The sequence below is a fragment of the Choloepus didactylus genome, chromosome 17, assembly GCF_015220235.1.
Source record: "Choloepus didactylus isolate mChoDid1 chromosome 17, mChoDid1.pri, whole genome shotgun sequence".
Classification (NCBI taxonomy): Eukaryota; Metazoa; Chordata; class Mammalia; order Pilosa; family Megalonychidae; genus Choloepus; species Choloepus didactylus.
Genome location: NC_051323.1, coordinates 15,928,061 through 15,952,123, shown reverse-complemented (window position 1 = coordinate 15,952,123; position 24,063 = coordinate 15,928,061). Strand labels below are relative to the sequence as shown.

At 35.6% G+C, this 24,063-nt stretch overlaps 2 protein-coding genes across 2 annotated transcripts in view; both read right to left on the bottom strand.

Annotated features, from left to right (window-relative positions):
• LOC119512632 (GC-rich sequence DNA-binding factor 2-like) overlaps positions 1-24,063 on the bottom strand; it is a 935,299-nt gene that overhangs the window by 901,571 nt on the left and 9,665 nt on the right. The window lies entirely within an intron of this gene.
• LOC119512637 (GC-rich sequence DNA-binding factor 2-like) lies at positions 1,222-23,136 on the bottom strand. The gene is made up of 9 exons (XM_037807425.1): positions 23,015-23,136; positions 22,184-22,383; positions 20,674-20,812; positions 16,947-17,068; positions 12,107-12,183; positions 10,667-10,736; positions 8,707-8,853; positions 3,665-3,789; positions 1,222-2,859 (listed from the first exon to the last, which is right to left on the bottom strand). Exons 3-9 carry the CDS (start codon positions 20,786-20,788, stop codon positions 2,742-2,744), a joined length of 774 nt encoding a protein of 257 aa, XP_037663353.1. The 5' UTR covers positions 20,789-20,812; positions 22,184-22,383; positions 23,015-23,136; the 3' UTR covers positions 1,222-2,741.

The following is a 24,063-nucleotide window of genomic DNA, read 5'->3' as shown; positions in this document are numbered from 1 at the left end:
TCTGATGCTTCAATTTTTATGTCCTATGACCTTGCTAAATTCATTTATTAGTTTTACTAGTTTTTTTTTTTTAGATTATATAAAGGTTTTCTATGTAGATAATCATGTCATTTGTGAACAATGACTATCTTATGCTTGTCTTTCATTCCTTACACCTTTCTTTTTTTTGACTGATTGCAAGGCTAGGACCTCCAGAACAATATTGGACAGAAGTGGTGAGAGGAGACATCCTTCCTTCGTTCCTGAAGTATTAGAGAAAAGGATTTAATGTTTTACCATTAAGTATGATGTTAAGATAGACATGTTTTTTGCAATGCCCTTTTTCAGACTGATGAATTTTTATTCCTAGTTTACTGAAAGTTTTTTTTTTTTTTAATGAGAAGGTGCTGAATTTTGTCAAATGCTTTTTCTACATTTATTGAAATGAGCATATGGTTTTATTTTTTATTTCTTTATTCTGTTTGTGTGGTAAATTACACTGATTGACTTTTGAATGTTAAACCAACTTTGCTTTCCTGGAATAAACCTTTTTGGTCATGATATCTTCTTTTTATATACTGCTGGATTCACTCTGCTGATATTTTGTTAAGGACTTTTATTTCTGTGTTCATGAGGGATAATGCATCTGATATTTCCTTCTGTAATATTCTTTTCAGGTTTTATATTACATATAGTATTTCATAGGGCCTCATCCATAGAAGTATCATTTTGTCAGTGGCCTAAGATATGTAAAACCATGGTTTTTCATGGTCATTTTAAGGTTCCTAACAGCCACTGTGAAAAAATTTTGAAAAGTCATCTAACTAAGTTTGTAAAATTTCCACATTCTTTTTATGAACAAAAAGCTGAAAATTCCAGGGAAAAAACAGATGTGAGATGAGTTGCCAATTCCAAGTTTTGTTCTTGCTAGTTGTGTTCCTTCCCTTTATGCAATCCATTTGACAGTGACTGGGAAAAAAAAAAGATTCTGCACTGAGGATTAGCAAGCTTCATAAATGTTTTTGAACATCCTCAATTATAGCATGGGACAGATAAAAATCTTGAGGTTCAAACCCCAAACATAATGAGATTTAATCAGAAACTATAAATCAATTTGTATTTTTGAAAGCAGTTACATTTTTCATTCTAAGAAATGCAAGAGAGGTCTTTCTGTCCAACTTAAAAATGTAAGGGAACATATCCAACACATTTTCAATAAAAAATTCAAAAGTCACAGGGAAATTTACAAACATGTACTTTAATGGTAAAAATATACAAATTTCATATCCAGTAACATTATTTGCCATTTAGGTAGAAAACATGAAGTTATGTGTACCTATATACACATATTATTATAGACAGAGAAAAGGTCTGAAAGGATATAATTAAAGTGAAAACAGCAGTTATCTCTGGGGATAATAGTTGTGTGGGAATGCTAAATGCTTTTCAGCAATGGTTTCAGTTTTCTACATGAGACTATTCCTGTATGATTTGTGTAACTGAAATACCTTTTAAAAAATTATTCACAAAGTGAATCATGCATCTTCACAGCAACAGAAATAACACACCAAATTGTTAAAGTATATTACATGCAGCTTCAAAAATAAAGCTGGTGACAATGTCAGAGGCCACATGCTCAAATCCTACAATATAATCAAATTTTCTTACTATTTTTCTTTTGGCTAACAATTAGAAAAATAAATATTTTTAGTGTTGCAATTTAAGAAAAATTACCAGTAAACTTTCACCTTGAAAATTTTTCTTAGTTTCTTTTTGACTCAATTACCTTGCCTTAAACTTTGTCAATTATACATTTTTTTTATAAGAATTGTTAGTCATATATTCTGAGTATTCAAAATATCTGTTTTAAATACCTACCACCATGACAAAAACCATAATGAGAAAGAATAGTAACTACGTAACAAGTAATGATTTTAATACAACAAAAATGTCATACACAAAATTTAAAAGAAAAATGGCAAATGAGGAAAACTTTACAATACAGGACAAGCAAAAGATCAGTACCTTTAAAATATAAATGTCTTACAAATCCATGAGGAAATGGTAGAGATACAGCATTGCAAAAAGAATTACAAATGGCTAATAAAAAAGTGTTCACTCTCTAACAGCCAAAACAAGACAGCAATTAAAATAAGACTTTTTTCACCTATCAAATTTGCAATGAACTTTAAAAAAATGATAATATTTATTGCTGATAGGCATTCATTGACATTCTTATATGTGTGTTAATACAATAAATTGGTATATATTTCTGAAGGGCAAGTTGACAATCAGTTATCAAAAGCCTTAAAATGCTTTAATCATTTGTATTATTAACAAATAATTCATTTCATGTAAGAATCTCATTATAAATTTCCATTTTTTTAAAACTTATTTGAAATAGACATAAAGTGTAGAAAACTAAATGATGTTTTAGCCAAACAGATACAAGCAAGGTTTCTCCAACTCTCTTCTTTACTTGGAAAAGAACTCAAAATAATCAAATGGAAATAATTGAACTCTTACTGCTCCTGTGCACTTAATTTCCTCAAACACCTCAGAATCAGGAGGAGGAACCTTTCAGGTATAGGCTGGTAGAATGTGGAAGCCGGGAATGGAAGGATGGAGTCCTGCTTTCTTGCCAATCCTCTCCTCCATTACTGGAAATGAAGAAGAGACTACTGCACCAGCTTGTTTTCAAGCCAGCAACTGAGTATGACCATATTAAAATCTCATTTTTGTACTTTCTTATAACAATTTACTTAAACTTCTTTAATTACTGATTTAAGATGGTCTAGGTGATATTTCTCTACGAAGGATTCTGCTTGATTCAAAGCTTTTATTTTCACCAGAATAAGAATTATATCTTTGACTTCATTCCTGAAAAACAAAACGAAAAAGCATTTCTCCCCTTAAAAATGAAATGTACGAGGCACAGTGGTGAACTTAGAACCTAATCATCAGTGGTTAAACTAAAACAAGTGCTTTACCTTAAACCAGTATCTAAAATAGCATAAAATACAGAGATGCTGCCTTCTCAGCCTAATTATAAAGCTCAAATACTATCTGACTATTAATGGGTGTATTTTGGCAAGTATCAAAGCAAGTGACTATAAAAAGTGGAATAGCACAGGAATTTAAGCAGTACTGTGTGAGAACCAGCTTGCATAGGCCACGATGGAGTGAGCCAGGGACTGAGGACTGACGCCAGGGACAAAGGCAAATGATGCAAATCTGAGCTTGTTCTTTCCCCCTGGGGAGGTGGGTTACCAGAACGTCACCGTATTTAAGCCCCGAAACATCTGGCATGGTGAATGCGACGTCCAGGGCAGACATGGGTAGAACACCAGACGGCAGAGCTATATTTAGCAAATGTGGAGACTTTAAAAAAATGCTCATAAGAGGTTCTTGATATACAGTTTTATTCTAAATACACCTGTGCTACAGTTCTGGAAGTGCTTTAAAAGCTTTACATTTAAAAATGTCAACTAATACATGAGGTCTGAGTATAAAATGGATAGCTATTCCAAAAGTTACATATGAAAATATCTTCTAACTCTTCAGTATTACAGTCTCAACAGATTTTTAGAAGCATAGTAAAAGTACCAGTCTTCCTAAAAATTGCTGAGAACATAATAGAATCCTTGAACTATGCTTATGAAAGTGAAAATAATACATGCCTTACCTGAATTCACTTTTAGATAATTTATGCGCAGACTGTAATAAAAACTGGATGAAGTTTTCTAGTTGGGGAACAGATGTATTCATGGCAGGATTTTCAAACCATTTTTCTGGTAGACATGCTGCTACCTGTAAATCAAAACACACAGCTGGTTTACAATAATGACAGTTATCATCTAAGGACTTTTGCCAACACATCATGATTATGCAAGTGAAATACTATTGTTCCCATTTGTGGTTAAAGAAATTTTGAGAATTTTCCCCACTTGCTTTGTTAGAGGCTAAAGACTTCTTAAAATATCATTTTACTCTTTATGAATACTCTAGTTGTCCTTCTTTCTATATTCATATTCCTGAGCCATTAAATCAGTACAGATATAATTTAGAACTAAAAACCAAAATGCCTAAACACAAAACTACATTCAATATTATTTCACAATGAGAAATTGAATGACCTAGCTATGAAATTAGCATAAAGGAGTCCAGTAAATGATTCTAAGACACACATAGTAAAAAAATGTTTTTTATCTTTTACCAATTTAATACACTGCTTTATATGTTCCTGGCAGCATATTTAATCAATTCATGTGCATTTGATTTTTCGTTTTGAGAAAAAAACCCAGTTTATCTAATTTAATCTTATCCTAAAGGTAAAAGATGATTTTGGGGAAATTTCTGGCAATAACAGAAAAATGTTAAGGAAAAATGAAGTAAAAAAATAAATAAATAAAAACAGTGGGAGGAAGGGGAAAAAAAGAATGAAGGGAGAGAGAAAGGAAGGAAAAACCTGCGATTGTACTGTTCATGGAAATTCTTGAACAAACAGGTTATTCTGTAGTTTGTACACTCAGTATTTATAGAAAAAAGAAAGTTGTGGAAAAAAATTAAAATGCACCAAATATATATTATAAAATACACTTAAGTTCTGCAATGCTTTCTTTCTAAAATTAAGTGATTGGTCAGAACTAAAAATATAATGAAGATTTATCTTATTTTGTATCACCTTTTTCAACTGTTCAGAAAAAATGCTGATACACTGTGATCACCTAGAAGTCCGGCAAGTTTCATTAGGGAAATTGTGTCTCTTTTTTTTTTCCAAGTTTTAAAACCATCCATTACTGGTTTGAAATTGAGTCATTTGTACTTGCTTTCCCTTTGTTTTATATCACAAGCACCTTGGGACTTAAGGCCACATTTTCTTGGTCTGGTCTTCTAGCCATATTGTGCAGAGTGGGGTGTGTAAATATATTTTTTCCTTTCTCCATCTTCGTGGTAGACCCACATGGTCAAAGGGGACTAAACTGAACCTTAAATACATAACATGCTTGATGATTTAATTTTAGTATATGATGTTTAAAACTGCATGATATAAAAACTACAGCCAGAAAAATCATGATTGGCAAGGGACTGATACCTACTTTTGTATTTTAATTTTAAAAATTTTATATTATCAACTGAATAGTCTCGCATGTTTTTAAAAATTCTTCACCATGACTTTTATCTTATGGATGGACCATAATGATTTTTGGACATTTACATGTTTTCCAAGTATCTTTTTCTATTATAAATAATGGGAGTGAACCTACGATGGTGGCTAGGTGAGACAGGGCAAGAAAACACCTCCGTGAAAAATACTGAATAAAAGCCAGAAAGTGACCCGGAACACCAGTTCCAGCTATGCACCAACCAGACAAGGTCTGCCAAATCTACAGGGACCGTGCATTTGGTGAAACTGGGAGTCTGCATTCTGAAACAAGTGAGTGAGCCGGCTGAAAGTCCTATGGCTGCACTTTGGTGTGGGGAAACCATGGGTTGGCGCTTGGAGACAGACTAGTTCTTTTTAAAAAAAAAAAAAAAAACAACAAAAAACAGGAGCGGCTGTGGTTATGACGGTGACAACCGTGCAGTGAAGCATGGCAGGAGTGGGCTGGGCCAACGTCTCGGTGTCTGGCGTGGAGGATAGCCTGCTGCTGATTGTCCTGGGGCCGGGAGGCAGAGGGGAGCCAAAAGGAGAAAGGAACCACGCCCCTTGCAGCCATCTCCCTGGTGGGCTGGAGATGCTCCTGCCCGGGGTCAGAGCTATAGCCCAGAGCCCGGCCAAGGGTCCCAGTACTTCCAGGGAGTACTTCCTGCAGCACCGTGCACACGCCACAATATCGGCCATGGACAGTGGCCTTTAGTGCACCTACAGCTAATTGTCCCAGAGCTGGGAAGGCGGAGCTGTTTGAAAAGGGGGAAATTAACATGCTCCATTCAACCATCTTTAAAGCAGGCTGGGAACGCCCCTGCACGGCCCGGCAGCCCAGGGCTTCCCTGGAGGGCCGGTGCACACTTGTGACGTGGCACAACCTTCCCTCAGCAGAGGTCCTGGAAGAGCACGGCTGAGAAGGGGGGCCTCCTCGGAAATCCCAGGGACCCTACGCCAATACCAAGGACTTGTGGGTCAGTGGCAGAGACAATCTGTGGCAAGACTGAAATGAAGGCTTAGACTCTTGCAACAGTCTTAAATCTCCAGGAACACCTGATAGGTTTGACTATTAAAGCTGCCCTGCCTCCCTAACCACCCAGACACACACCCCACATTCAGGGCAGACAGCACCAACAACACACCCAAACTTAGTGCACCAATTGAATCCCACAAGAATCAGATCCCCACACACCACAAAGACAAAGTTGGGGAGAACTGACTTAAGGGGAATAGGTGACTCGCGGACGCCATCTGCTGGCTAGTTAGAGAAAGTGTACGCCACCTAGCTATAGATCTGACAAATTAGGGATTGGTATTTTTTATATCCTGAAAGAACCCTATCAAGTAAAGCAAATGCCAAGAGGCCAAAAACAACAGAAAATCTTAAAGTATATGATAAAACCTGACGATATGGAGAACCCAAACCCAAACACACAAATCAAAAGATCAGAAGAGACACAGTACTTGGTGCAATTAATCAAAGAACTACAGACAAACAATGAGAGCATGGCACAGGATATAAAGGACATGAAGAAGAGCATGGCATAGGATATAAAGGACATAAAAAAGACCGTAGAAGAACATAAAGAAGAAATTGCAAGAGTAAATAAAAAAAATAGATGATCTTATGGAAATAAAAGAAACTGTTGGCCAAATGAAAAAGACTCTGGATACTCATAATACAAGATTAGAGGAAGCTGAACAACAACTCAGCGTCCTCGAGGACCACAGAACAGAAAATGAAAGAAAAAAGAAAGAATGGGGAAAAATATTTAAAAAATTGAATCTCAGGGATATGATAGATAAAATTAAAATGTCCAAATTTAAGACTCATTGGTGTCCCAGAAGGGGAAGAGAAGGGTAAAGGTCTAGAAAGAGTATTCAAAGAAATTGTTGGGGAAAACTTCCCAAACCTTCTACAAAATATAAATGCACAAAGCATAAATGCCCAGAAAACTCCAAATAGAATAAATCCAATAAACCCACTCCAAGACATATTCTGATCAGACTGTCAAATACTGAAGAGAAGGAGCAACTTCTGAAAGCAGCAAGAGAAAAACAATTCACCACATACAAAATAAACAATGTAAGACTAAGTAGTGACCACTCAGCAGCCACCATGGAGGCGAGAAGGCAGTGGCATGACATATTTAAAATTCTGAGAGAGAAAAATTTCCAACCAAGAATGCTTTATCCAGAAAAACTCTCCTTCAAATTTGAGGGAGAGCTTAAATTTTTCACAAACAAATGTTGAGAGATTTTGCTAATAAAAGACCTTCCTGACTTCAGATACTAAAAGGAGCCCTACTGACAGAGAAACAAAGAAAGGAGAGAGAGATATAGAGAAATTTAACAGACAAATATAGAACATTACATCCCAAATCACCAGGACACACATTCTTCTCTAGTGATCATGGATCTGTCTCCAGAATAGACCATAGGCTGGGACATAAAACAAACCTCAATAAATTAAAAAAAAAATTGAATAAATAATGGTGTAACGCTCTTTGTATTTAAATCTATATCTGCATCTCTTTTAACTTAGGATAAATTCCTAGGAGTAAAATTGACAAGCCAAAGGGTATGAACTTTTTAAAGGTTTCCTATAAATTATGCCAAAATGTTCTCCAGAAAAGCTGATTCCTCCTTCCACCAAGTGCAGGAGACTGTTTTCTAGAACTGCAGCACCGCACATTCTGTGTGAATGGTGCCCCTGGAAAGATGTGGGGCTGTTGTTTCCCTGTACTTTTGACAACACTGGGAATCATAAATAAAAATAACAAAAAAACTTCTTGGCCAACAGAACAAGTAAATATCTTTACTATCTAATTTGCATTCATCTGATTATTAGTACTGTTAACCCTTTTCACATGTTTGCAAGTTATTTTTACATCTCTTTTTTTTTGTGAATTGCCTAAATGATGTCTTCTTGCCATTTTTGAGTTTTTCAATTCTTTACTGATCTGTAAACGCTTTTTATATAATGTGAACACTGACCCTTGATATGTGTTATAATTTTATTTCTCAGTTCCTCAACTCTGTTTTAAATATAAAAAATTTCAAACATATACAAGAGTAGAAAGAATAGTACAGTGAGCTCCATCTACCCATCCTCCAGTTTCAACAATGATCAATTCATCTCTATATCTTTTTGGTTCATGTTTATGATCCACTGAAGTTTTATCTTTTGTCAAATTATTTTTTCTCTCATTTATTCTTTTGTTTTTAAGTTTAGAAAGGGCTCCTCACCCTCAGATACAGTCATTTAAAGTTTCATTTTTTACATTTAATTCGTTATTTTACCTGAAACTTATAATGGTATACGGTGACAGGTAAGGATCTAATATACTTTTTGTAAACAGTTGTCCTAGCACTAAGTAATTTTTTCCTTTCTCTACTGGTGATATTTTACACCAGTAAACAACTTCTTATGTACAGAGGGGTGCTTTGGGGTAACTAGTTGGTTTAATTGATGCATATTCTTATGCCAGCAGAATTTTAACTATTTTGTTTTCAAATAGACTTAATAACTGATTTTTAAAAACAGCAAAATTAGAATCAGTTTCTGCATAACTTACCTGATTGCACTTTTTAACAACTTCTGGCCCAGGTAGGGCATTAAGAAGAGCTATAATAAGGTAGCGATTTAGCAACTTCTCCAGTGCTAGCTCTCGTAAGGCCTCATCTGGGAGAAGCTCATTCCAAAGAAGAATATTGCTGAAGAGCTAAGATAAAACATCAAGTGAATATGCATCTTTTTTTCCAAAGAGAAACTGTAATAGTTTCAAGAAACATAAGCGTTGGTCGAACATTTTAAAACTCTCACTATAATTAACTTTGATGAACTGTCAATTTTAGCATTGATACAAAACATTTCTGAATAAATTCCTGATCTTTTCTGACCTCTGTGTTAATTACTAATACTATTTTCATCTTCTAAGATAACTGCTCCAAATCTGACTCAAATAACTTCACAGGAGTCTTTTCAGATCGATAATCTTCCTCCCCAGTCCAACCTCTCCCAGTGCCGGGGACCATAGGGTAAAAGACCCCAGGACCCCAGGATTCATACAAAGCTGCAGTCAAAGCTGCTGCCACTGTTACCAAGAGGTGACCTTGAGAAGCTAATCAATGCTGAGAGCTTCATTTCTTTGATATAAAAAATAAGATTAATAATAACCTGTGAATTTGGGAATAACTTAAAGTGCCCATAATAAGTCTAAAATAAATAGTGGTTGCCTTTGTGTTCTCTAAATCCAGAACTTTCAGTGAATTTTATGGTTTTTTTCCACTTTCTTCCTGGTACTATATTTATTACTTGAATTGCTCAACTACCCAGAGTTTTACTAGCATGCAACACTTTTCATACTTCATGTCACTGTTCATGTTGCTCTCTCTTCCTGGAAAGCCTTTCCCTGACTCAACAACATGGCAGATGACAATTCATCCACTGAATTGCTAACTTTCTAACTGGGAAACCAAGTCCACATTTTCAGTCTTTCTCTAAATTCTCTTCAGTGGCATTTAGTACTATTCTCTTTATTCTTGAAAGTCCTTCTCTTAGTTTCCCTGATGCTACTCTCTTGTGATTATTCTAAAGCCCACAATTCATTCTAACGCTCCTTTGAAGATTCCACTTTCTCCGCCCAAATCTCATGATTATGTTTCCTAAGGTTCTATCTTAGCCCTCTTCCCATGCTTCATCTAATCTCAGAGGCTGTCATTCATGACCAAGGCTCCAGATACTGCCTAAATGTGGTCGACTCCCAAATCTCCAGCTCAGATTTGTCCCCTGAAATTCACACTTATATATCCAATTATTGCCTCCTAGACCTCTATATTCATATATGTTTCACATAGATATCTTCCACTAACTATGTACAAAACAGATCTAAAATCCCCCCCAAACTTTCTCTTCTTCCCCTATGCCCTGTAATGTCCCAAAGAATGCCATCTGATCAGCTACCAGGTCACCAAAGTCAGAAATTTGACGATCACCCTACACTCGTGCAATTAATTAGTGATCATGTCCTTTCAATGAATAATTCATCCTAAACATCTTTTCATCCTGATTTCCCCTTACCATCTTTAGTGCCACTGACTTAGCTAATGACTTTGCCCTTTCTCTTTTAGACCAGGGGTTGGCGAACAACTGTCTATGGGTTAAATTCAGATTGCTGCCTATTTTGGTAGAGCCTGTGATCTAAGAATGGCTCAGACATTTTTAAACGGTGGGAAAAAATCAACAGAAGAGTATTTTATAGCACGTGAAAATTATGAGACATTCAAATTTCAGTGTCCATAAATAGTTTTATTGGAACACGCCTGCTCATTCAATTACATGCTATAGTGCCACAGTGACAAGAGTTGAGTAGTTGTGACAGAGACCATATGGTTTAAAAGCCTAAAATATTTGCTATTTGGCCTTTTACCAAAAAAAAAAAAAAAAAAAAAAAATGCTTGCTGATCTGTGCTTTACAGTAAGCTGGGTTTAAAAAAAAAAATCCATAATTTAATTTTTTGCAGTTTTCTGCTTACCTTTAGACCTGACCAGAACTGTCTCTCTTGGAACTTTGAATGTGGTGATGTTTTGTCTTCTACGACACTACTTTGAAACAAGGGAAAGAAAAAGGAGAAAAATGCAGATGATAATCTTTTAGAATCAGGATCTAAAAAACTGAGATTTTTTTTTTTTTTTAGAAACCAAATTAAGCCTTAATGGAACATAAATGAAGGTGTTCTGATGATTTCTATCAAAATTACAAACGCCTGTATATACCTACCAGTCCTATTTCTAGGTATGCCTCCTGTAGACATACACACATACAGAATATATGTATAAGATTATTCACATCATTGTTGATAATAGAAACCACTGACATGCCCAGCAAATACAGTACATCTAGAGGACAGAATATTACGTGGCTTAAAAAAGGATGAGGAAACCACCTCTATAATGCCATAAAAAGATCTCAAAGATATAAAAATGTAAAAAGTAAGGTACAAAACAGTAGCTATAACTGTTTATAAGATACTTCCTTTTCTGTAGAAAGAAGGGACAAATAAGATTATAACACATATTAGTACTGTATCTGCATGAAGAAATTCTGGAAAAATAAAAATTAGTAAGTGACTGTTAATCACTGTGCATGTCTGTGTATAAAGGAGGAAGGGTAGAAACCGGGTGAGTGAGGTCAGGGAAGGAGGGATAAGACTTTTCATTTTAAATATAAATGAATAAAAATAAACACACATTCTTGAACTATAAGGATATATGACTTATCTAAAAAATTACAAAACAAATCTTACCAGGACAGAATTTTTATATGCAGACATCTCCTCAAGATTCAAAATGTTAAATCTATCATCTAACCTATGCAGAAAGCATAGCGGTTCCTTTTATTCCCCTCTGTGAAGCTCTTCCATCTTGTGCATACTCTCTGGATGACTACAGTTCATAAGCCATTACACTATAAATTGATGTATTCTTAGCAACTGTAAGAACATGTATTAAATACTACTTGTTTCCTAATTTGAAATGAATACAGAATTCACAGATGTCGTTTCTGGACCTTCGGTTACATGCTAGGCCCTATACTGTGCTTCCTCTGTGCCAGACACCGTTGGGTTCCAAGTACTGTCTTCGTCCTCATAACATCCTGTGAGGCAGTCACTAATTTTATCCCCATTTTACTGACACAAGATCAAATATCTAGGAATTGGTAGGTCTGGGCTTCAGAATCTGTGCTCCTAACCACTCTACGACACCTCTCATGTTCCTAGGGTACCATAAAAATGTACATGTGAGTGTCCATGTAGATGTCTAAGAAATATTTTTTGGAACCTCAGTCTGCATTTTAATAGAGTACACGTATGTTTGTTTTGAAAATGCTCACTATAATTTCTTTGGCACTACAATCTTAAATCTATATTACATGATCTGCAATTCCAAACAATCTAAAAATTAACAGTTTTTACCTCTTTGGATACAGTGGAATAAACACATCATCTTCTACTGCCTTCTTTATTCTTGAAACAATGGATTTAAGTAAATCCTAGTATTTAGAAATTTGAATAGTATCAGTGATAGTCATAGGTGGAAACAGGTTTACCAAAAATAATAATTTACCAGTAGTGCAAATGTATACATGCTAACAGAATCAGTTATCAAAATAACTACCCATTGGGTACAAGAGAACTTTGTTCGTCCATTTTGCTGCATATGGCTGTAGATTCTTTATTTTCATTATGGTATCGTACTTTGTTGCATGAATACTACTGATGGGACATTAGATGGTAAGTTTGGGAGCTATTACAAATAATGTTGCTATAAAAGTTCCTGGATACATGTCTTTGTAGTCCACATGGACCTACATTTCTAGTGGGGGTATACACAGAAATGGAATTGCTGGGACACATGATGTGTCCCTATGCCTGCTTTTGTAGAAAATGACAAACTTTTTCTAAAGTAGTGGGATCCCATTTATACACCCACCAGTAGTGTGTGAGAAATCCTGTTTCCCTACATCCTTTCCAAAACTTTTTTTTTTTTTTTTTTAATGTTTGCAATTCTGGTGGGTATACTGTCAAATGTCATTTTGTTTTCATTTTCATTTCCCTGTTCAGTAATGTGATGTTGAGCATATTCTCATATTCTTATTTGCCATTTGGACATGCCCTTTTGCTAATGCCTAATTAAGCTGCTTACCTACTTTTGTATTTTTATTTTGTATTAGATTCTGCTTTTCTTATTGGTTTGTAGAAGTCTTTCACATACTCCAGCCATATAGTTTGTTCATATACTTTGTTGGTTTGTCTATGTCCTCTGACCCAATAAAATAACTTTGGCAAATTTGTTTTACTGTTTGTATATCAAAAATTGGAAACAACCAAAAATTCAATAATTGAGAAGTTCAAGGACATAATGTTATATCCATCCACTGCATGAAAATATTATCTCGCTGAAGTTTATGAACACGGTAGTAACATATGCAAATATTTACTGAGATAGTGTTAAGTGGAAGACGCAGGATACAAACTTACATGTTCATTAGGATTATAACTTTGAAAAAGGCTGAATGAAAAGATCCTACAGTGGTATCAGTTTTTTACTAGGATAAAGAGGTAATAATGGGAGTTAAAAATTTGTTTTACATCAATTAAAAAATTTTCTATAATGAGATATTATTCTTATTCTTAAAAAAGAATCCCTATTTAAAAGTGAAAATAGCATACTACATGCTAGAGTAAAAGTTATTTTTCAATAGTCAATGATGATGTATGTAGAACAAATAAAGCTGTCATATATCCTATACTAATCAAATTACTAATAAATGTAGAATTCAACCAAATATATTTTTCATAAAAAGAACATCTAACTGAAGTCCCATTTCTCTTTCCACTTAATTATCTTTAATCTATTCTTCAAGCTGTCATATATAAATATTCAATTGACAATAAAAACAAAACTCAAATTTACTTCATTTCCTAAACATTCTGAATTCTGTTAAAAGAAGAATCATTTTCTAGATAATATGTCTACAAAGCAGTATCTGTGCTTATGTAAATTATTGAGCTAGGTGTTCACGCTAGAAAAGATAGATATGTCTTAATTTTTTTCATTTAAATTATTTTGAACACCAAACTTGACAAATACTTCCATACTTGTTAAATTTTTGTTTCTTAAAATTAGTTCACTAAAAATCACTAGAAAGGACATTACTGAGTGAACTAACAAGAGTGGAATACAGAATGTTGTGGATAATATAACCATACATTATATGGTTATAATATGGTTATATATGGCTATATTATATATATATATTTATATAATATATATGGTTATATATATGGTTATATATATTATATGGTTATATATGGTTATAATATGATATATAATATATACCACATATAATATATGGTATAATATAACCATAGTTAACAGAATATCTCTATTCCTAGGAAATATGCAACTTACTTTCAAACTTTTCAGGAGAAAAATATGTATGAGTTTATAAATGCTAAAGCAAATGGGAAACTATATTAATGATAGCTGAATCTGGGTAAAAGGGCATTAAGTGTATACCATTCTTACTCATGAACTTTAAGTTTGAAATTATTTCCAGATTAACTTGTTTAAAAACAAAACAAAAGAAAACCTAAACTCACATATTTTAAAACAACTCTGAGTTCATTAAATTTTTCCAAGCATTAAAATATGTTATTTGGTGATTAAAAAATTTTTTTTCCAAACACTAAAGTTTTACAAGCATTCTGAACTACACATTCAGACTCGCACACACAGATAACCTGTCTGTGTACAAGTTAAAACTATTTTGTAAAGGCATTTATAAGCTCTAGCCAGTGGTTTCTATAATGCTTTGTATATCCATGGAGCTACTCTTGGGGTGACTTGTGTTGGTACAAGGGTGCTCAGGAATGACGGCAAATACTTGAGTAGGAACAGCTTTGATTTCATGTGTGTGTTTGTGTCTTGGTCTCGGGTTCTGTAAGATTTTATTTGGAAAAGATTCTCTTAATAAAAGAAGTCTGAAAACGATCGCTCTATCTGAACACCCACCTAACGCATAAGTGCATTTTTACATCTCTATTATGCCTGGAACATTACATGACAGGGAATCACTATCTTCCGAGGCCATCCATAACTTTGGATAAGTTTTCAGTATGAGATTTCATTATGTCTTATTTCATTCCTTGGTCCTAGTTTACTCCTTCTGTCCTTGTCAAAACTGGGGGATGCTTCTGGCATCTAGTAGGTCGAGGTCAGGGATACTGCTAAACTTACCATACAATGCACAGGACTGGCCCACTGTCAAAGTGTCATTGGGTCAAAAACGTCAATAGTGCAGAGATTGAGAATCCCTGATGTAGTCTACCCTCCTAATTAGGCAAAGAACTCTTTTTCTACACCCTATATAAAAACTTCATGAGTGAATGCAAAACAGCACTGAAAGGCTTCAGTGATTACAAAGTGCCTGCCCTGCCACTTTCTAGGCAAGTCATCTTCTACAAGTGGCTCTTCTGTAAAACACAATTAAAATCAATACATTTCACAAGGTTGTGAAGAGCAAATATGAAATGTGAAGTATTTTATAAATGGTAAAAATTTTAAATTTAGGTTGTAATTGTATTATCCTATAAAGACAGCAAATATAGGATTATATATCTGTACTCTAATGGCTCTTACCTACTGGTCCTTTGTTCTGTAACAACACCGAATAAATCTACTCCTTTGAATATCAACACTATTTCCCAGCACATCTGGTTTTCTTTAGGTTAAATATCTGTAATGGCTGCAATGGTTTTCATATATCTTACCTGTGTTTTTATACTGTAGGAGGTAAGTGAAGGCTACCTGTCCCCATCAATTGCCTCACATTCAAATCCTATCCTTCAAGTCCCAGCTCAAATGCCGTCCCTAACATACAATCTTTCCCAAACTCACTGCTGAAAATAACTTCTTTCCCTGCCTCCCTTCTGAGGTTTCTCCCTTCACACTTTATTTGTGCTGCTCATGAGAAGGCAAGGCAGTCAGTGAGATGAACACGGGCTTTAGAAGCACATCAAACAAGGTTTAAATCCTAGCACAGCGTTATGTTAACAGGTTTTGAAATTCAGTTTCTTCATCTGTAAGATTACCATCCAATTTATATAGGGCTATTGGGATTAAGTGAGAAGACATAGGCACAAGATCTAACAGAGTGCCTAGTACATAACACGGATTAAAAAGTAAGTGCTTCTTGTCTTCTCCACTTTTATTTCTCCCACTTCTCACTTCCTGTTTTAGATTACAGCTCATGTACCTCTCTTATTTCCTGTAAGATTACATTCCAGACAGTATTATGCCATATCCCTCTTTTCCCTCTCACTTTTCCTTCTAGTTTCCTCCCTCAAGGCCTCATTACAAGTGCTAAAGTTTAATAATATTTGCAATGAGAGTATGACATGCCTCCTTGCTTTTCAGCCACCTTGGTCATTGTGCTCTGGGTGCACTCCAAAAAGCTCAACACAAAATTGGCTTACTTATTTAACTGCATAAGTATACAACATTCTCATTAACAAACAAAATGGTAATAACACAATATTACATTGAGAATAAGATTCAGCAGACCCTAAGCAAGGTCACTGTAAAAAGTTTCTCACTATATCTTATTTCCCTAAACTCAATTCTAGATTATTGTAAGACGAAAATCTACCCTACTGAACTTTGAAACGTGAAAGAGATTAATGCTCTTAACTTTGGCAGGTTACAAATAACTAGTTCAAATAGTGGATGATAGATTCATTTTGAAATCATTGTTAATGCAAGGCCAAAATACCCCAGGACTTCTGCAAAAGAACAAAGGTAACATATCAGTTTTTTGTTTGTTTATTTCCTTTTAGAAGAAATGAAATTTGCCCTAATGCATTTATGTCTGTTCATCTCTATAGGGCCGACAATGTATACTCACAAGCCTAAAAGCTGCTAGGCCATGAGAGCGTCAATCAGACCACTGAACATTTATTTATTCCAATAAGAATAAAAGTAATAATCTGGGTCTTATTACATGTATATGCATACTTTAATTAATAAAGATTACCATTCCTGTTACAGTGTTCAGAAATATCACAGCTTATTCTTTTGATCTTACTATAATAAAGAAGGAAAACTGGTCAATCTTAGCTCCTTTTAATCAGAAGTAAATCTATTTTTCCCTAACTAGTTTTCTAAGTACTTCTTCTGCATCTTCTATACACAAAGATTTGTAATAAAAATCATTTATAAATAAATCAAACTTGTAACTCTAGAAATTATTACCTGTTTGACTTTACTAACTTCATTTTCACAAGTGGAATGTTCTTCAAGAATCATTCTGCAATGTGTTATTAAACTTGTTGTCTGCGAGGTCGACAAGGGATCCCAAATGAATTCTACAAAGTCTGAAACAAATATTTCAGCAGTGCACAATTTATTTACTAGACTGTTTTTGCTTGTCACGTATATATAACAATGACTAATTTCAGGATCCAGCAGCAGCCACCATTGATAGAAAGTGCTCATACTGACATTCCCATTGCTTATACAAAAAAAAAAAAAAAGAATTATTGGTTGTTTTCCTCATTGGGCATTGCCAAAATTGCTAAGTGTCCTTCAAGACTGCAAAACCGTAAATAAAGCTCATGCTTTCCTCTGTTCCCTCAAATGGTAAACTATTTCTAAAGACACTGTCAGGTGGAAAACCGGATAACACATTACAGCTGGCCATCAAGACTTACCAGATAATAACCATTTATATCTATCTATACATGGTTCTATACTGATCTCTATCTACCTACCTAAGGAAAATATAATTGTCTCTTATCATTAAAGGTTAAGAGGGAATACAACTGGCTGACCCCTGCAGACTTCCATGACTCCACCAGCAGAGGAGTCAAATGAGCGTCCAGAATTCTATATGGTTCTGGCAACATCTCCCACCCCAACCCCCCACTCCTCAACATCATCTGCCCTGGGACCATAAGGGTTAGTCTCCTCATGCTCTTTAAGCAAGTTCATGTCAGTGACTGTGAGAAGCTCATGACTCCCAGAACCTTAGGCTTAGAACATCACCATCACCTGAAACCTTTCCACTGAGCCCTCTGCAACCGAAGGGTCAATCATCAGTAAACCTCCCCATTTTTCAACCTCTGATGCTACATTCCCGTTCTGGTTTCACCCCAATGGAAGCTGCCTCTCCGTGATGGCACTGCTTCCTTGCAGCCTTCTCCAGAAATGGTTATTTGCTGTTCTACATTCTCCATACCTGTAGGTGAGCGAGGTATCTACCTTATTGCTCATTTGCTTCCTTCCTACAATAACTGAGTTTTCCAGCTCACACTGTCTGAGTGTGACACACTCTCCCACCTTACTGAAGCAGTCTTCACTCCCCAGGCTGCTCTCCTCCATTCTTTGAGGACAGCAGCTCCTGGTTCTCTGCTGCTGATTTCTAACACTATTCCTAGAGAAATTCTTATAATTTAAAAATCCAGGTTCCAGTACTCTGAGGTCTCAGTTCCTTGATCACACTTCTTCCAATAATCCTTTCCTCCACTGCTGGGGAAATCACCGACACAGCTAGTGGCATTGGCACCTCGTAGCCCTCGCCTACACTTCTTCCCTCTCCCTCAGTGTTCTACTGTGTGAGATGCTTCAGTCTGTGTCCATTCCGCAGCCTGAGAGAGAGGTCAGGTCTAATGGAGTAGCCTGACCATACCCTGAACTCAAAACCAGGAACAAGTAGCCCCTTTATTATGTATGAGATACACACCCCTTTGACTAACTCAAAGACCCTGCTCCAGTACTCATACTTCAGCATTTTCATTTTTACTTTTACTGGATCTTTCTCATCAGCCTATAAACAAATGATTATTTCTTGTATTTTTTTTTTAAATCCCTTTCTTGACCCTACTTCTCCCTCCAGCTACTGCACCATTTCTCTCTCTCCTTCTCCTGCAAAATTTCTCAACAAAACTCTCTAAACTTGCTCTCTCCAATTTCTCTCCTCCCATTAGCTCTTGAATTCCCTTCCATTAGGCCTTATCTCCCACCATGCAACTACCCAATCTGTCTTTATCAAGCCACAGAAGACCTTCTCATGCAAAATCCAATGGTTGATTCTAGGCCTCATTTGACTTGATCTTTCAGCAACAATTGCAACAACTGACCATTCATTCTTCCTAGAAACACTTTCTTCACTTGGCTTTGAGGATACCACCCTCCTCTGGTTCCAAACCTACCTCTCTGGTCTCCTTTGCTGGCTGCTTGCCATGTCCTGGGCTAGAGTAGCCCAGGACTCAGGTCACTTACCTTTCCTTTTCCATCTACTACCCCTCCTTTATTATTTAAACCAGTCTTACGACTTTAAATGCCAGTTATATGCTAATAAACACTAAATTTGTATCTTCAGCCTGGGCCTCCTCTTTAGGTTCATATACTCAACAGCCTACTTGGCATCTCCATTTGGATAACAGTCATCTCAAACTTAACATGTCCAAAACTGAGCTCCTGATGCACCTTCCCATCCTAAACCTGCTCCTCTCAGAGCCTTTTCCATTTGAGGAAATGACAACTCTGCCCTTCCAGCTGCTCAGGCCAAAAACCATGGAGTTATTCTTGACTCCTCCCTTTTTCTCCTGTCTCACAACCAATCCGTTAGCAAATCCTGTTAGTACTACCTTCAAAATTATATAGAGACTTCAACCACTTTCCATCACTTCAATTTTAACACCTTAGTCCAAGCCATTATCATCTTTTGCCTGGATCACTGCAAAAGCCTCCTAAATGGTGTCCCTATAGTTCTTTCATAAATACAGTACCCAGAGTGATTCTGTTAAAATGTTAAGGCACATTGTGTCACTTCTCTACTCAAAATCCTCCAATTGCTTCTCATTCTCATGGTAAAAGATAAAATCTTATAAATGATTATAAGGCCCTCTATGATCCTGTCCCCTGTCATCCTGCTAACCTCTTCCTCCTACTCTTCCCCTTGCTACACAGACTTATTTGCTGTTCCTCAAGGTCTTTGCACATGCTGTTTCCACTGCTTCCCTTAGATATTCACATGGGTCACTTCCTTACTTCCTTCTGGTCTCTATACTATTGTCACCTTGTCAGGGAGCCCTTCCCTGGTCATTCAGTCTTAAATTGAAATTGCACTCCTCTTTGGTAATTTGTATCCCTTTTTCTTACTCTATTTTTCTCTTAGAACTTATAACTAACATGCTGTAGATTTTATCTGTCTTGTTTATCATCTGTCTTCTGTCCATGAGGGTGGAGAATATTATTTTGTTCACTGTTGTATATGTTGAAGTGATAACAGTGCCTGGCAAAGGATAGGCCCTTGTAAAATACAAGATGAATAACAGGATAAACTTAATAGATAAACAATAAAAACAAACAAACAAAAAACAAAAACAGTGACTTCTCAAACATATAGAAGGTTAGGCTTCTAACAACTTCAGAAACAGTTGGTCAAAGACTACAAACTGAGAGCCTGCTATTCCTTACAGAGTATGGGGGACAGAGCATTAAATACAATTAATTGTACAAATACAATTTAATTGCAGGCAAGGCAAGAGTCTTGATCTTCAATGCTAAGTGATTATGATTGCCACTGGCAGATGTTAAGGAAAATGTAGGCATGTTTTTTTTTTTTAAAGAAATAGAGAAGAAGTAAAGGGCAGAAAGTTAAGGGGAGAAGTTAAGGGAAAGAAAGGGAGGCCTGTAGTATGGACGGAAGCCTGCACTAACAAACGATGCAGGTACCACAGAACAGTGCTAAGTAACAAATGTGCAAGTTTCTGCTTACGAGCAGCTTAGCAGTCAAATACATGTACAAACAGGCATTTTGTAGCCAGCCTCAATTATGACACCTGTTGATTTTTGCTGCATATATTTTCTAGTGCCCCAAAACTTCTGAAAATCATATTTGCAACTGTAACAGAAATTAGTGACCTTCAACTCTGTCAAAGATCAACTTAAATTTACCAAGATGATAAAACAGTACCTGAAAGTTGAGGAATAATTGTTTTGTTGATGACAGCAGACAAGATTTTTTTATCTGAACCACCTTCCTTCTTCGAATCCTCCATAAATTCTTCTATAGATGTGAACCAAGGCATCTGTTTTAAACCTATGCAATCCAGCTTATAAATACAATTACAAAAGTTATAAATGAAATATAATATTCTTAAGTATTAGTTTATTTTTAAAATGGTTGTTACCAACTTTCTTAAAAAGCTCTGGTGATTATTATTTAAGGATCAAAGGAGAATAATTCATCTTTTATATAGCAGACCACCAAGGCTGGGCAGGATGACATGACTAAGACATGATGTCTAAGCAACATGACAAGAAGCTGGGTTTCATGCATGACAAATAATCAGTAAGTACCAACTGTGTTCCAGGACCTTCAGGGCCTACCACATGGCAAGCACCCTGCTAGATGTGAAATATTCATTTGTTATTCATTTGGAGCAGAACAAGAAACAGCCAAGGAATTTGTTTATAAAAACTCATCTATCTTGAGCACAATTGACTCCTGGCTCCCTCAATTTCCATAGGCACAACTGTGTAATTTGCATGTGGTTTACCTTACCAGGCAAAGAGCAAGTGCCCAAATATTATTTGTTGAATGAATGAATAGATCTTGCTAGGTATAACTGAGTACCCAATACAACTTGAGTGGTTAATGACTAGGCTGCTGCCAACCAACAACCCGGTATTTTCTCTGGGATAAGCTTGGTTCCTGTATAATGAAGACACATGGCCCTGAACCTAACACAGCCGACAGGCTTGTATGACTAAAGGAGAGAAAGGTAAAAGGATATGGATCCATCTTTCACTTTGTTAAATCTTTATCTTCAGCTCTGGTCTTTTCCTAGAAATTCAGTTTCCCATTTCTGTTTGCTCACTGGGGCATATCCACATGGATGTCTCACTATCATTTCATTAACTATGAAGTAAAATTTCCTTCAAAGCCTTTTCTCTTTCTGGGAAGTTGCCATTTTTATAAATGGAACCATCTTTCTGATATACCTTCCCCCCTCTCTCTCCACCTGTTTAAATCCTGCATACCTTTTAAAGCCTAGTTCCAATTCCTTTTCGTAAACAGCTTTCCTAACCAACACTTCCCAAACCGTCATCTCTAACTTCAGAACTCTCCGCAACAAGGTTCCTATGTCTAATTTCTGTAAAGGGACGATAATTCTTAAGGCCCAATGCCACCTTATAATTTTTTGGGGGGAAGGGGAGTGTGATCCCAAAGTTAACATAGAAGAAGCTAAAAATGTAACATGGTCAACTTTACTGATGTTTAGTGCTGCTCAGCCTTAAAAATAAAGTGAGAACCAAGAAAAGAATGTAGCTTAAAGTACACATTTCCAGATTGTGGCTCCAAAGTGCTAATTATCAGCTCTAACTCTGAGGGTGAATTATTTTATAGCTAACTTGATAGTAAGGGAATTTAAGTAACTAATGTGATCAGGATTATTTTTTCATATATAAAGTGTAAATACCTTAAGAGGATTCCAGTCAATCAACTGAATTCGTATTAGGGGATTTAAAAGCTTTGGTATGCATAAACTAATGAAAGCTTCATAATATGAATCAGGAAACTTTTCTCGCCACTGCCGAAATTTCAACAAAATATTCTGGACGTTACAAAAATCATCCTGTACATCTTCAAAAATCTTCTTATGATTCTGTAAAATGTCATCTGTGAAAAAAACAAGCTTCTTTAATATGCACATTTTAAGTCTGAATTTTAAATGTGCTCCTTATAAACACAATGAACTGAATTAAAAACTTTTCTTTGATAAATGATAAAATGATAAAAAAAAATCACTTTAGTAATAATAGTAATAACATCAATATTATGCCAAAGCATTACACATATATTCTCATTTTGTCACCATAACCACCCTTCCTACAAGGCAGGTGATATGGTCTACTTATTTACAGACAAAAAAACAAACAAACAAAAAATAACAAATAGTATACAACAACATCAGATTTGGGGGGTGGGGTGGGGGTGTCAAGCATTGCCTTACAGTAGTAAGCAGCAAAGCCCCTATTCAACCCAAGTCTACCCGATTCCAAAGCCCACACTCTTTGAATTATACACATCTTACCATCTCAGAATGCTAAAAATGGTTTAACTAAATTCAGTTGTTTTACAAAATAATATAGAATATACACAGTATAGAAATAAAACCAAAATGTCCATTTCTAATGGGAGAAAGGCTGAGGGAAAAAAATACAAAGATGCTAGAATACTGAAAATACCCCTCCCCCATTTTATCAGAGGTAGGAAGAGAAGATTTAAGGAAAAAAAAGGTTTTTTTAACCTGAATTTTCTCAACTGTTTCATATAGATTATGAATTTAAGGATAAAAACATAAAAATATAAGCCCAATCCCAGCAAAACATTTTCCACTATTTGACTACTTCAAACCAGGACACATCAGAAACCTGGTAATTGACCTTGGCCCTTTTGGAATTCAGTCATTTCTGCTGAAGACAGTTCATCATCACTAGAAGTTCCTTCCTCGTGATTGCAATTCCCAGAAAGCGTCCTTGCCTGTCTTCTTTGTGCCCTATATTTTCCAATAAACCAAAAATGAATTAAAGGCAAATAGCTCCTGCTAAAAATAAGTGCTTTAAAATAAAAGGCAAAAGGCATTTATTTAAAATGCCCAGGTTTATACCATCATATTAGTACATAACTTTATGTTAATATTTTTGACATTTTAGCTTTGTTAGTCTGAACTGGAGGTTTTCTCTTTTTTTCCTTAAGATATTCCCATACATACATTCCCATGGCCTAACCAGATTTTGGCGAAGGGGTAACGGTATAATAAGTACCAGCTTAGTTATGAGCAATTCCCAGCCTGATAAATGTCATTTTACCTATTCCTTTCAAATGATCCAAATATACCAGTGTGTCTTTAAACCCTGGGGTCATGGGCTGCTGAACTAAATTTTGGTTTTACATTATTCCCACAAATCAACATGTTAGGTTACAGTTAATTATACTTAAGTAGTGAAGAATACTTCCTCAATGATCTTCTAAGTCTTTACTTTATATAGCTACCTTCGGGATTCAATCTCTTCTAAAACCTGTTGAGTTTTTTCATCAGTAGCCAAGCTTTCATTTGTTGATGTCTCAGTGTTGCCTGTTAATGAATAAAACTGATTTCATACTGCAAATTCTCAAAAGAAATAAAATAAAACACTCTATAAACAAAAGGAATAGCATGTGTGTATATATACTTATGTTTATATAAACACACACATGTAATATGCCTAAATTGTGTATTTTATGATGTAGTGAAATTGCAGTATTTAACTTCCTATCACAATATTAGGAGACATCTAGTTTGCTTGCCTAAGAAAA